The sequence below is a fragment of the Poromitra crassiceps genome (assembly GCF_964638095.1).
Source record: "Poromitra crassiceps genome assembly, chromosome: 2".
NCBI lineage: Eukaryota > Metazoa > Chordata > Actinopteri > Beryciformes > Melamphaidae > Poromitra > Poromitra crassiceps.
The window spans coordinates 92,379,894-92,394,526 of record NC_139624.1 but is presented as its reverse complement, the minus strand read 5'-3'; the positions used below and the strand labels follow the sequence as shown (position 1 = coordinate 92,394,526).

Here is a 14,633-nt window from a genome sequence, read left to right as displayed (position 1 = left end):
CCACATGTTCTTCAAATATAGTTTATACATTAGAAGAACATGTCATATTTCATATTTGAAAAACACTTTGGCCAGAATCGAAGTCACTTAAGTCTTTAGTAAAAGTCCGGAAATGACCGGATAACGGAAACACTGGAAGTGAAAATTGAAAGCCATTAGCCAGCAACCTTATTGTCCAGAAAGAAAGAAAAAAAATCATGCAGCTTCCAGTCAAAGTTAACACAAGCTTTAAATCAACGCAGTGCAAAAAAGCCTTTCAGATCAGCTGAGGTTAAGTTACACACAGTGTCACGATCTTTTCTAAAATAATAATTAGAATTATTTAGCTAGATATTGTGATCAGTAACTCATTTGCCATTATTCGTCTTTATGGTTTGATGAACAGATTTATTTTACTGCACTTGGCATCTTGCAGCATCAACTCGTGTGTGTGTGTGTGCGTGCAGAGGAGGCGCCCAGCCGCTAAGGTGGAGATGGGAACTTCCAGCCACAATGACGTTGACATGAGCTGGATCCCCCAGGAGACACTCAACCAGATCAGTATGTATACTGTCTCTTGCTCCCTGGCCTAGACTAGGGTTCTCACAATACTAGAATATCTAACTTTGATACTGATACCCACGCTTCTCTATAATCTAGAGCCCAATAAAACTAATTAAAAACATTGCACTTACACAGCAGATTACCCCTGCACTAGTCATCAGCCTATCAGAACACATTTAGCTTGTTAACAACAGATACCCACCAATGATAGGGAGGGAAAAATCAGTAGTATGTTTGATTTTTCATTAAGAGAAAACACTGCTGGTATTGATACTGTTTCAAATGAGTAGTGTATCAGTTTAAATATTTTAGTTTATACCATGGTGTGGGTGAATAAGTGTTTCTGATTGGCCGGCAGGTGTGCATTAAAACCCTATAATGGACACGTAGTCCGGCTCAAGTCTAATCACATGTTGTACATTTTTCCCGCTACCCAACCTGCACAGCTGTTTAATCAAACAGCACAGTAACGTTATTCAACTCGCTACCTCAGCTTCTAGGAGCTGAGCGGACTATAGCTTCCCTGCACCATACCAGCTCGTATCCAACGTTCATCCTATTTACTGGAACAGAAAACAACGTTTCCATTGCATGAGAAGCCGACGGGATGGTTACACTTGTTCCAGGTATTAGTCGGTTCCCCAAGTGTTGCTAGGTAAACAGAGTTATGGCTGGTGAAAAACCGAAGAGTTTGATTGCTTAACTTGCACCAAAAATTCAAGAATGCTTTTATTTTATATTGTTCGCAAATGACCATGGTATAAGTGGGATAATCAAATGACCATGGTATAAGTGGGATAATCAAATGACCATGGTATAAGTGGGATAATCGACTCCTAGTAGGCACCCGCCCTCCACCTGCGGCGTCGGGTGGTTCTTCGCCTCCACGTCGTGCATTAAAATCGTATAATGCACACCTAGTCATTGATTATCCCTTACATAGTTATTGATACTTTTGACAACCTCAGCCTACAGCCTAATGCCTCCACTCTAGACTCTACCTGGATCATGTAGCACAGTGGCTCTCAACATGGGGTCTGGAGACCACCAATCAGCATTTTGGTGAGGAGAGGGCAAAATGGATGTCACTGAAGACCCAGTAAATATGTAGCTATAATCCAGCGACATCAGCTCTAACGTTAGACACAATCTGGACATGAGATGCATGTAAATGCCAGCTGTAAAAGGGAGTATGGGTCAGGATCAGAATTGGTTATGGCCAGTCGGTTGAATAGGACAAAAGAGGACATTTCTTATTTGGGTGATTCACTGAAAAATAACTCAATTTAAATCTATTGGAATTCTAGTGTGGGGATTCGAACCAGTGAACCTCTGGTCACAAGCCTGCCTCTCTGACGGTTGCTCCTGCCTCCTGCATGGCTGTGTGGTGTAGCGCTCTGTTATCCCTGCTGACATCTTTCATTCTACTTGGTTTGGCTCATAATATGATTTGCTATGAGCCATACTCCTGTCTGCCTCTGCAATTTGCTGCATAAGTCTGTGATACAGCACGGTCAAAATATCAATATGAGACGAGTAAGGCCGGAAGATATACTTGCTTTTATCTATGCACTCGCGTGCGCATGATGGCTGCCTTGCATGTACGACCGACGTGCCAAACGGACACAAGATACACATGCAAAGGCATAGTCAAAAGCAAGTATATCTCTGGCCTAACAGGATGGCAACGCAGTGGCAGCTGTTTCCAGGTATTTCTCAGAAGAAGAAGAAACAATGGCGTATATGTCCAATAGTATATCTGATATACTGGGCTGTTTCAAAGTAGGGCCCGACCGATACTGGATTTTTTTGGGCCAATACCGATGATGGGGAGTAAAACAATTCTAATATCGATATATCGGGCGATATTCTTTATATAAACTCACACCTTTTGCAATGATCCCTCAAATATCGCCCTCTTTACTTTACACTATAGAGAGCTAAAGTCAACGTCACTTCCTGCCTTTCTCTGTGTACTAGCATCTGCAAAAATATGATTGGTGGTGAACAAGACAGACGTTACTTTTTTGATCCCGTTTGAATTGTGCCACGGGGTACACATGTACATTTAGTCAATGTAAAAGATAACTATGCATGTCAAGAAAGTCGCAGTTTGTCCTGAAACTGAAATGTAACATTTAGTTTTGTATGAAACCGCTCAATCGACTACGTCTCTAGTGTCACACAATATACGTCACACAAATCAACAACATGGACTGGGGGGAGAGACGTCACCTATGCGACTGATTTGTGTAGTCTTTCTGATTTATAACAGTTTTACCACAAACTGCAACTTTCTTGACTTGCAAAGTTATCTTTTTCATTGACAAACATTATGTGATTGTGTACCCTGTGGCACAATTCAAACTGGATCAAAAAAGTATTGTCTCACCGTCCATATCTTTTCATACGCTGGTACACACAGAAAGGCAGGAAGTGATGTTCACTTTGGCTCTCTATATATAACACCTGTGACAAAGGTAATGGAGCGAGGATATTACAGTATGTCCAAAATGACATCAGTGCCCTGAAACTGTAACTTGACTGGGAATTTAATAATGATAAAATAAGATATCAGCCATATCGGACAACATACCGTATACGCCGATACGATATAGCTGTGATAGGCCAATATCGGCTGATATATCAGTCGGACTCTATTTCAAAGGGCTGTAAAATGGGAAAGATCATGTGAAGAATGAACTTAAACCAACACTCTTGAGTCTTCGCACATGTTCCCCAATTGTTTTGCACATATTCCACTGTAGTGAATGTGGAGGTGTAGCTGCCGCCTCACTGGGCTGCTGCTTGCCCTGTGTCTGTGACTGAGCCTGTTACACGGGGGTCCTGTCTGTAACACGGGGGTCCTGTCTGTAACACGGGGGTCCTGTCTGTAACACGGGGGTCCTGTCTGTAACACAGGGGTCCTGTGTGTTACACGGGGGTCCTGTCTGTTACACGGGGGTCCTGTGTGTTACACGGGGTTCCTGTCTGTTACACGGGGGTCCTGTCTGTTACACGGGGGTCCTGTCTGTAACACGGGGGTCCTGTCTGTTACACGGGGGTCCTGTCTGTAACACGGGGGTCCTGTCTGTAACACGGGGGTCCTGTGTGTTACACATGGTTCCTGTCTGTAACACGGGGGTCCTGTCTGTAACACGGGGGTCCTGTCTGTTACACGGGGTCCTGTGTGTTACACGGGGGTCCTGTCTGTGCATGGGGATCACTCACTCTCTCTTCTCTCCTCCCTCCCTCTCTCCCTTCCTTGCTGCCATGTTTTCTTGCGTCTTCAGTGCAGAGTCGTCGAGGTGAGGTTTCCATGCTGCTGTGTGCTCGAAATGTGTAACGCTTGCTGGAGTCACTTCTCTTTAAGTTTACTCAATTCTGAATTTGCTGATGACGGTTCAAATTAATCTCATTCCAAATATTTTTGAAATTTCACATTTTGAAGAAAGTATGCCCAATCGCCTTACAATAGAGGTGTTCTGGTTCGAGGTTTAAGGTAGTCTTTATTACCCCCAAGGGACAATTTGTGAAGCAGCCAGTAGAGGCATAAAAAACAACACATCGTCAAACAAACGGCAACAACAAATTACAACAGTTACAGTGAAAATCATGGAGCTATTTAAGAAGCCAACGGCAGCAGGAACAAATTAATTTTTGTGCCTGCTGGTCAATGAATGAAGCTTTGTCAAAGATTAATCAGAATTTATAAATGATTCCTCTAGTCCACTTAAGGATGCACAATATTGGATTTGTTTTTGCGGATATCCTGATATTTTCCAACTCTTTTGGCCGATACCAATATATGTGTGCAGTTTTTCCACCTCATTTCAGAGAACATATATAGTCTCTCTGTAGTGGAATTAACACAGAGTTACAGAGAGGAGTCGGTCTGTGTGGAGAAGGGAATCGAGCACAGATATGGGGTTTTACAGAACGTAGGGAAACAGTGGATGGATAAATCCAGAAGGAGAGGTTAAAGACCCAATTATACTCCATTTTCATACGATAAATGGGTCCATTTCAAACGGTGTAATCCTCACTGCCCACATACTTCCATGCGTCTTTCATATTGGTATCATGTTAAGCAATATATCCACCAGTGGGCAGTAGAGAGTCAAATGCGTGAGTGTGCGTGGTTCTGCACCATTTCATGCGTATCCGTAAGCTTTCAGAGGACGGACATAAATACGCACGAAATGAACGCAGAGTACAGACAGAAGGCTCTGTCCGTCTCTGTCTTGAATGTACACTCTTAATGCAACTTAAAAGATGTCAACTGTCATAGAACACCACAGAAGAAGAAGAATTAATGTCTACTCTTAAGCTTAATTTATACTTATTATAAAGTGTCGCTCAGCACATGGTCACAGACGAAAAAGAAAGTGTCGCTCATGGTGTTGCATTTATACTTCAGAGGACGGTCGCCTCGGTTCAACGGTCACGTGACACTCGAACGCTATAAGCAGCTGCAGACTGACAGCCAAGAGAAGAGAGGGAACGAAATGCACAGTGAAACCACCTCGGAGGCAAGATGTAACGTACTTGGCTGCAGCCGCATATAAACGGCACACAACTCACCACCTCTCTCTGGGAAATTGGTCACAACGTTCTTTGTGATTTTCACGAAGTCATACATCAAGGACAGGCTAATAAAAATAGCGGGGACACGTTCATTCCTTTAAATCGAGCAAAGACTAGCGGGTGGACCCCAACCAAAACAAGGAAGTCAAGTGCGTGCCGTCTATATAGCCAATCAGACTTGTGCGATACTATGACGTAGTCAGCGACACTAGACATTTCACCAGGTAGCAGACACTGCTTGCCGACACTTGAAAGTCTCGACTCAAGTCCTCATTTCTGTCGGCGACCGTTTCAAAAGTGTCGGCAGACGAAGCATAAATTGGGCTTTAACGTGATGGCCCACTGGCAGATGCAGACATAAATACAATGCTTTTCAAAACTACTAAAACATGCCATATTTTTTATTTATGTAACATTTTCTTTCAAACAAAACTGTAAGATGCGTCCTACTTAAACAGGTTTGGATGATATCGGCCGAAATGTTTGTTTTCGGGCCAGTACTGATATTTAATTTTAAAGCAATTATGGGCTGGTGCTGATATCAACGTGCATCCCCTAATTTCACTGAATACCATGTGTCAGCCATGATGATATTTTATATTTACACCCCTATCAGTTAAAAGGAAAGCATTTAAGTGTGTCTAGAGGCGAATTGAATTGAGGGAATCTGATTTGTTATGCAGAAATCAATGATCGACATCAGCTGGGGAAAAACAATTGGGAGCATCCCTTCCCGAATTGATTGAAATGAATTGAATGGACTCCAGCCAACTCTGTGCAGTTGATAATAGTTTGACAGTAAATACTCTTCTTTAATCTTTGCTTCAATGCTGTAGACTTGAGTGAGCGTAGCTGGCGTATATAAAGTCTGTTTCGGTGGCTTTAACCTGCATGAAGCGTTCTAACTGGCTACCTGCAAAGCTTTCTCTCTCCTCTCTCTGACCCTGTCCACTGCAGGAAATCACTTCACGTTTCAGCATTTCTAGAGGTGAAAAATGGTGTAGATCTATTATGTAAGTGCACACTTAGTTTTTAAGATAGGAGTGCAAGGAGTAACATTTGTGTCAGATGAAGTGACATCTAGTGGAACAGACTTGGCAGAAAAGGAATGTAATGATTCATGTCATGTTTTAGAGTAGCGCAGGAATGAGACCTTTAAGACCTGGATGTTAGCACTTTGGCTTCCCTTGTCTCAAAGTCAATGGGATTTTTATATGGGGATTTGGGTTAAATGCCTGAAATAAGGTCTGTGGTTAACAAACGTTTATGAAACCGCAAACTTGGTGTTCAGCAAGATAATCTTCACAAATGAGGAACAATTCTATGACTTTTGAAGTGTAAATGCGATTTTTAAAAATCGCGATTTCTTCAACGTTTCTACAGAACGGACAAACCAAAGACTGGCTCTAGAGCAGGGGTGGGCAATTACTTTTCCTGGGGGGCCACATGAGAAACCCAGATTGTTGCTGGGGGCCAAAAAAATATTGTCATGCCGCAACCTCTAATTTTATCACTAGATTAAATTATAGAAAACACATGCACTTATTTTTCAGCATTTATTATATTGAAAATCATCAGCCCCCTGGGAGCTTCATTACCCAGGGGCCCTTGGGGGTGATAATCAGGCCTTGTTTAATAAGATGATCGGAATATCGCAACATCTGGATTCACCATTAAAAGGGCCACTCTGACGATTTTCAACCAGCTTTGTATCATAACAAAATCAGTGGTATATGCAAATGAACCACCTTTAACTTCCCTCCATGTAGCCTGCACCGAGATCTCCACGTTCATTTGCTGGCAAAACTGCTCCAAATGACATGACGTCATTTGGAGCATTTGGTTTAACCAGCAAATGAACTGGGGAGATCTGATTGAAAATCGGTAAAGTGGTCCTTTAGGTGTGCAGTAGCCTTATTCTCTAATTGGTGTCTGTGTCTCTCTCCTCAGATAAAGCCTCTCCCAGACGATCTCCCCGCAAGAGGAACCAGAAACGTTCCGCCGGCTCCGACGAGTGACGGGCCCGACGCGGACGACATCCCGCGACCGCGCCAAACTTTACCCACCTGTCTGCGTACGAGGAGGGCCGGGAGCGACTGTCCGAACGAACGCACCCTGCCCCTTTCTACAGAGAAACTTTCTACAGTGCCAACCGACCACAGCAAGGCTGGCTCTCGACTTTCAGCTTATGAACTGTTGAATACAAATGCAGACACACACATAACCACAAAATACAGTCCCTTTTGTTTAACGATGACTTTATTTTTTCAAGCTGTCACTTGAGGGGGAGTGTAAATCAAGAGTGCAAATCTCATGAGTTTGATGGAAAGGGTCGGTGTAGGGTTTAGGCACGGCACATTTCAGGTTGATTTGTTTTCCTGATCATTACTTTTGTCTGTGACTGCCTTAGCAAGACAACTGCTGACATTATCATTGAGACAGTAGTGTTGTGTTTTTCCCCTCTGATGCGTCACTAGGCCATGATATAATATGCAGTTTATTTTTGGGGGGCTTTGTTAGTTTTTTTGTCCCCCCCATCCCCCCCACCGGCCAAATGGCTAGTGAATGTCATATTTTACCAGCATTTGGTTGGTGCCTGGTGTTAATTTTGCGCCCTGCAATCTGCACATTTTGGGTTTGTTTATTACGGTTGTTACCTCATCCCCCTTCCATCCCGCACGCCCTTTGCTCATTCCCCTCCACAGGTCTTGAGGATTGTGTTGGGGAAACTCTTGACTCAACACCTCCAGCCGTGCACTGTCAGGTCTGTGGACAGGAATGGACTGAAGGTACATGAAAGAACACGACTTGACAGAGTAGAATGCGGTCTTGGTTATACGCCTGCCCTTTAGCCCCCTAGACTCTAAAGGGATGCACGATATATCGGCAATCACATCGGTATCGGCAATGTTGGTAATTTTTTTATTTAATATATCATATTGGTCCGATGAGCAAAATAACAGCAATGTTGATATCTGTTATCGGTATCAGCCAAAATGTTCATATTGAGAGGAAACAATGCAGTAAATCTATGATTTATGGGCTTTTCCAAATTTTTTCGAAATAAAGAAAGACATTACTATTTCAAATTCATAGTGTTTTTCAGTATGAACAAATTTGATTATCATAGAAGCTTGTTTTTATACAGATCATATCGACATCGGTAAATATCGGTTATTGGCCATAACAGCCAAAGTTTTCAAATTGGTGCATCCTACTCTAAGCTTTATGATATTGGGATTTTTTTTAACCAATAATCGATATGCCAATATTTTCCAACTCTTTTGGCTGATTACCGATACATGCAGGCATTTTTTCCCACCTATTTGAGAACATCGAGTCTCTCCTGTAGTGGAATTGACACATTATTATGCCTACTCTTATCGTGATGGCCCACTGTCAGATGCAGACAACCGGTAAATATAATGCTTTTCAAAACTGATTCACTGGGCAAAATAAGAAAACGACTGCATCTTAGGCTATGTAAAACATGCCATATTTTTATTTATGTAATATTTTCATTCAAACAAAATTGATTCATCCTACTTTTGGCATACATGTAATTAAAGTGTCATTTTATGGGTTGTCATATCGGCAGAAATGTTCGTTTTGGGCCAATGTCGATATTTAAATTTAAAGCCTTTATCGGCCGATGCCAGTGACGAGCCGATATCGTCAGCCCTACTTCATCCTGTCCCAACTTTGACCAGTGTTAGGATGACCAATGCACTGCATAATACTGGCAGAAGATGCAAATACAATGCCATATGGGATCACGGTGAATATCGAACTAGGGTTACACTTTGGTTTTTTGGGCCTTCACTGTCTGTCTGAAGCGCACTCCCTCTGCTGAACGGGCCTTCACTGTCAGTCTGAAGCGCACTCCCTCTGCTGAACAAAAAGGGCAACACAAAAGCGCTGCCCGCGAATTATCCTAAAAACTGTCGCCCTCTTCCTCTTCTAGTCCTCAATGTGTGCCTGTTTTCTACTTTTGTTTGTAATTATATTGTAAATTTTGTCCTCTGCATTGATTTCTCGGCTTCCCTTCAAAATCATTTACAAAAGTAGCATTTCTTTCTTTTTTTTGTAAGAAACAGAAGAACGCTGTTTAACTGGCTGAAGCACTGGTGTACATACTGGCTGATGGATGCTGAGGTGAGAACGAAATTACAAGCTAATTTATTCCTGAGTGACAGAAGGGGTTTAACGGGGTTTTCTATACTGTATTTGATTTGTGTTACCACTAGCAGACATTGATTTAGTCTCCAGGCCTGGAACATTTATTTACAGCTGTTGCACTGCAAAGCCAGGCCAGAGAAAGGTGTTGATTTCAGTGTGTGTGTAACGAGCCTCAGGGTCACTGGACTAAAGTATGGACCTGGGAGTTGGGCGTCCATTACAGCTCCACAATCCTGCTTTGTGGCTGTTGCAAATAAGTTGCGTTACCATGGCCGCACGCTGCCCCCTCTTAGAAGACAAACATTTTACAACTCACATTACAGCCAGCCGAGCAGGATCGGGGAGCATGGCTGCCACTGGCATTGTCCAAACTAATCGGCGGCTGATGTTTTGGTCCAGGACTTGGATACCAGCTGTCTTGTCTGCCCACAGCAGCTGAGAGCGGTCTCCGCTTGTAGACCCACAGAGCCAAGCTAACTGCTTTTGTTTAGTTTTTCTAAAATGATGTTGGGGCTGTCAGATTCATAGATACAAGCGTTTGATCTTATTTGTTATTAAATGTGCAGGAAATAAACTGATGATTTGCTGTAAACCTGGCATTTAATTTTTTTTTGTGGGGGGGGGGACAACAGCCATTTAAATGTCCCTTAAGAGCCAGACCAAGCCATTAGAGAAAGATATGACATTAATTGGGAGTTGAAATCAATGAGGTATCTGGGAATCAATTTGCCACAAGATCTAGGTCAACTAAAATCTTAACTATGACCCTCTGCTTTGTAAAATTAAAAATTATATTAGGAGATGGAATCTTATTCCTTTTATGGGCATTAATGCCAGAGCAGAAGTGATTAAGATGAACATACTTCCGAGGCTACTTTATTTATTCCAGACATTACCTGTGGAAGTAACCGAAAGGGAATTCATAGAATGGGACAAAATGATTTCACGATATATTTGGCAAGGGAAGAGACCGAGAATCAGTTATAGGACATTGCAGTTACCTAAGAATAAGGGAGGGTTAGCTTTACCGTGTTTGAAGAGTTACTATCAAGTAGGGCTGTGCCGATTCACTTATCTCCCGATTCGATACTATCACGATACTTTGGTGCCGATTCGATATATATTGCGATTCACGATTATTGCGATTCTACGATTATTGCGATTCGATATTACGATTTATTGCGATTTTTGTTTATTTTTTTCTTTTATTTTTTCAGTTTGTTTGCTTTTTTACACTAGATTAGAACATGGGAAAAGTTGAATCATACACTAGAGACTGTATATTATATATCATGAGTAGGGCTGGGCGATATAGTTAAAAACAGGGGCGGACTGGGATCATAATTCAGGCTGGGCATTAGATACCAAGCAGGCCAGGCCGATATGGGCCAACGCGCGTGAAATTTGGGCCGTTTGAAGCCAGATTTGGGTCCAATTTTACAATGAGATGCACCCACTTTAACCCTGAAGTGTAATTATTACTTCAGACTAACTAATAAAGTAATAAAACCACTAGTAAACCAGTAGGCGGCGCCTGGCCTGCTGTTCAGTGAGTGGCCTGACTGCAAGCACCCAAAAAAAAAAAAAAAAAAAATTTTTTTTTTTTTTTTTTTTTTTTTTTATTTAATTTGCGATTATCGATTCTGGAATAAAAGATCGATCCAAAAAATCGTGACATTAAAAATCGCGATACTTAGGTGAATCGATTTTTTCCCCCACCCCTACTATCAAGCAGCGCACATAAAAACATTGCTGAATCTGTGCAATCCCTCTTATAAAGCGAGGTGGAAAGAAATTGAGGTTATGACAACAGATGGGGTTCCTATCCAGGCTATAATAGCCGATAATAAATTGAGGAGCGAGAGGAGGTAAATCCATGGCTGGACATATCAATTAAAATGTGGTCCACAATAACAAAAAATAATTTGACAATACATAGTAGGTTGATGAGATGGATTGCACATGATTCAGAATTCATACCAAATAGAACAGACAGGAGATTCAAAACATGGGCGCGGGGACCCAAGATACACTGGGAGTTACTGAAGAATAGGAATATTAAAAGTTTTCAAGAAGTGAAGGATCAATTTGGCTTGGCTAATCAGGATTTTTATAGGTATTTGCAATTAAGACATTATATAGAGCAAACAATGAGAGAGGGGAATCTAGATGGATCAGAATTGGGAATAATTAATATGTTTACCTCGGCACATTAATCAAACTTGGGAAGAAAATTAATTTCGAATTTATATATGAGAGTGGAAGATTTGAAGGGCAGTGACACAATATATATAAAAGAGAAATGGGAGAGAGAAGCAACTATTGAGATGACAGTGGAGGAATGGGAAGAGGTCTTTGAACAACAGTGGAAAACAACATGCTCCTCATCTTGGAGAGAACATGGATGGAAAAATATCACAAGATATTTTTTAACTCCTGCACAGAAAAAATATCAAAACACAAGGTGCTGGAGAATGTGTGGAGCAGACAGAGCTGACCATTTCCATATATTCTGGGACTGCCTTATTCTAAAAGGTTACTGGCAAGAGTTAAATAAATGTATGGATGAAATAACCAAAGTGAATCTTCCACTCTCATTTGAGGTATTATACTTGGGGAAAGTAGACCAAGGGCTTGTGCGATTAGGAGACAAACATATATTTAGAATGATGTTAATTGCAAGTAAGAAAGCGATTACCAGGAAATGGCTGAAGGCCGAAGCACCTAGGGTGGATGATTGGATTGAAGTAATGCATGATATATATGTGATGGAGAAGCTGACTTATTCTATCAGACTGCAACAGGATAAGTTTAAAGGAATTTGGGAAAATTGGATCGAGTATATAGCGCCAATTAGAGCAGAGTTTGTATAAGAGATTGTGCAGGGCAAGGAATCCCTTAGTTCAAGGTTTAATAGCTACAGATATGTACATGTTATGATTTATTTTTGTATTTTTGTTAATGAATGTAAAAAAAGAGTGAGTTGATATAGAGATGACTAAGTAGATGTATGGAGAAGAGCATAAAGAAATGTGTGGTACTAAATACAACTGTCAATAAGCATACATGGGAATTGAGAAAGAGTGGGGAGGGGAACGCAGGGGTATAATTGTATGTATGTATGTATGAATGATATAACACTATTTATACAACAGTTAGTTCCGGCCGGGCAATTTGATTGGACAAGAGGGATCCTACCAGTGCCAATATTTCATGATAATGCACTGGCGCTTCACTGTGTGTAGATCACTCCGCTTCACAGCTGCCCTAATCAACAAAATGCTTCACAGCTGTAGAGTAGACAGTAGTAAAGTAGACAGCCTGCAGTTGATTAGGCTACATTTTCGGCAAAGCAGAAAGCTGAGGGAACTATTTTTGTTGGCGGAGGAGTAAATAGAGAAATCATATATTTCCTCAGCCTTTTGTCATTTTTTTAACACATTCACTGCCAGCCATTTTTTTTTTTACTGTAGGTAGCTTCTGCCAGAGGGTTTTTTTGAGGATTCTGGCTCATCTTTCAAGACCCGAGGATTCTTTTCTGCTAAGATTTTGTCAACACAAAATATCTCAAAAGAACTAATAGAATGTGTGCTTTCTCTGTCTGAAAGAGTTAGTTTGTAGAGTTAGTAGTTATGTAGGCATTAGCAGTTGAATACAGCATGGTTTCAGCGTCAGAAAAATTATTCAGAGATAAACGGCTTTTTGTGAAATTCGATAGAACAGTCACTTTAACCATTCATTTTTGGCATCAGTAAGACCTAAACAATAGTTTTGAACAGTAATTTCCTCCATAACAGCAGGAAACTCCCCTCTGCTTCCAACTCCTCCCTCCGTGGGCGTTCTTCTTGGCTGCAGCGGCCTGTTACAAGCTTGTCACCAGTCTCACTGCTTTGCTGCTGCTGTGCGGCTGTGCCTGTCTGCGCGGCCGCTCTTTGAGGAAGTCTGGTTGGACTCGCTCGCTTCTTGGAGTTTTGGTTGAGAGCTTTGATGAAGCTTTTGCGATTCTGGTCATATTTATGCTGCGTGTTTCAAAGTGTGTTCCATCCGTGATCTATTATGCAAATTTGCAATCCCGCACTGCCAGCAATCAGCGCGAAAACGAAAGCGTTTTCGCCAATCCATTTTCATGAGAATGGCTTCGTCACACTGCTTTTTGCTTGCCTTCCTCCTTCCTTGTCGCCACTTAGTGGGTCGGTGGAATGGGTTGTACACGTTGTACACGTCCAATACTTATATAAGAGATGTAAAAGGGTTAGATGCACATCCCACGGTCAAAAAAAAAATATATTTTTTTTTGACGACTCAACTCGTCGTTGGCAGTGAACGGTTGGATTCTGTTTGACGACTCAACTCGTTGTTGGCAGTGAACGTGTTAAGTATGACACAAGAAAATAATAGTAATGATGTATCAGATGCTCTGTATACCATGCTGAAGAACGATAAAAAAAGAATTAAAAAAAAAAAAAAGTCCCTTAAGAGACATGAAATGGTTGCAATGCTTGTAAGTTAATGGGAGTTACTACAAGCAGTACATTTTGAGAGTGGTGCAGATTATTGTAGAAAAATGGAACAAACCAATAGTTAATTTAGCTCAGGTGTGGCCTGGTAAAGGACGTGACTGGTGCCAACCCGAGGCTCTCGAGCAGCATGCGGCTCTTCGCTCGTTCTTATCACTGACCTAAATAATGCGGCTCTTCAATTCACATCAAATTGTGTGTTTTTAACACACTGCCTGTTACAGGCCATGCTTATGTACAGCACTGCTTCAGTGTGAGAGCCTGTTACAGGCCATGCTTATGTACAGCACTGCTTTAGTATGAGAGCCTGTTACAGGCCATGCTTATGTACAGCACTGCTTCAGTGTGAGAGCCTGTTACAGGCCATGCTTATGTACAGCACTGCTTTAGTGTGAGAGCCTGTTACAGGCCATGCTTATGTACAGCACTGCTTTAGTGTGAGAGCCTGTTACAGGCCATGCTTATGTACAGCACTGCTTTAGTGTGAGAGCCTGTTACAGGCCATGCTTATGTACAGCACTGCTTCAGTGTGAGAGCCTGTTACAGGCCATGCTTATATACAGCACTGCTTCAGTGTGAGAGCCTGTTACAGGCCATGCTTATGTACAGCACTGCTTCAGTGTGAGAGCCTGTTACAGGCCATGCTTATGTACAGCACTGCTTCAGTGTGAGAGCCTGTTACAGGCCATGCTTATGTACAGCACTGCTTCAGTGTGAGAGCCTGTTACAGGCCATGCTTATGTACAGCACTGCTTCAGTGTGAGAGCCTGTTACAGGCCATGCTTATATACAGCACTGCTTCAGTGT

At 41.9% G+C, this 14,633-nt stretch overlaps 1 protein-coding gene across 2 annotated transcripts in view; it reads left to right on the top strand.

Annotated features, from left to right (window-relative positions):
* ssr1 (signal sequence receptor, alpha) overlaps positions 1–8,985 on the top strand; it is a 32,137-nt gene extending 23,152 nt beyond the window's left edge. The window contains exons 8-10 of one of the 2 annotated variants that reach the window (XM_083654602.1): positions 447–540; positions 3,837–3,851; positions 7,081–8,985. In XM_083654602.1, coding sequence (XP_083510728.1) covers positions 447–540; positions 3,837–3,851; positions 7,081–7,148 — 177 coding nt within the window. In that variant the 3' untranslated portion in view covers positions 7,149–8,985. The remainder of the gene's footprint in view (positions 1–446; positions 541–3,836; positions 3,852–7,080) is intronic. The other variant, XM_083654603.1, reaches the window with a different exon arrangement.
* Positions 8,986–14,633: the final 5,648 nt, after the last annotated feature.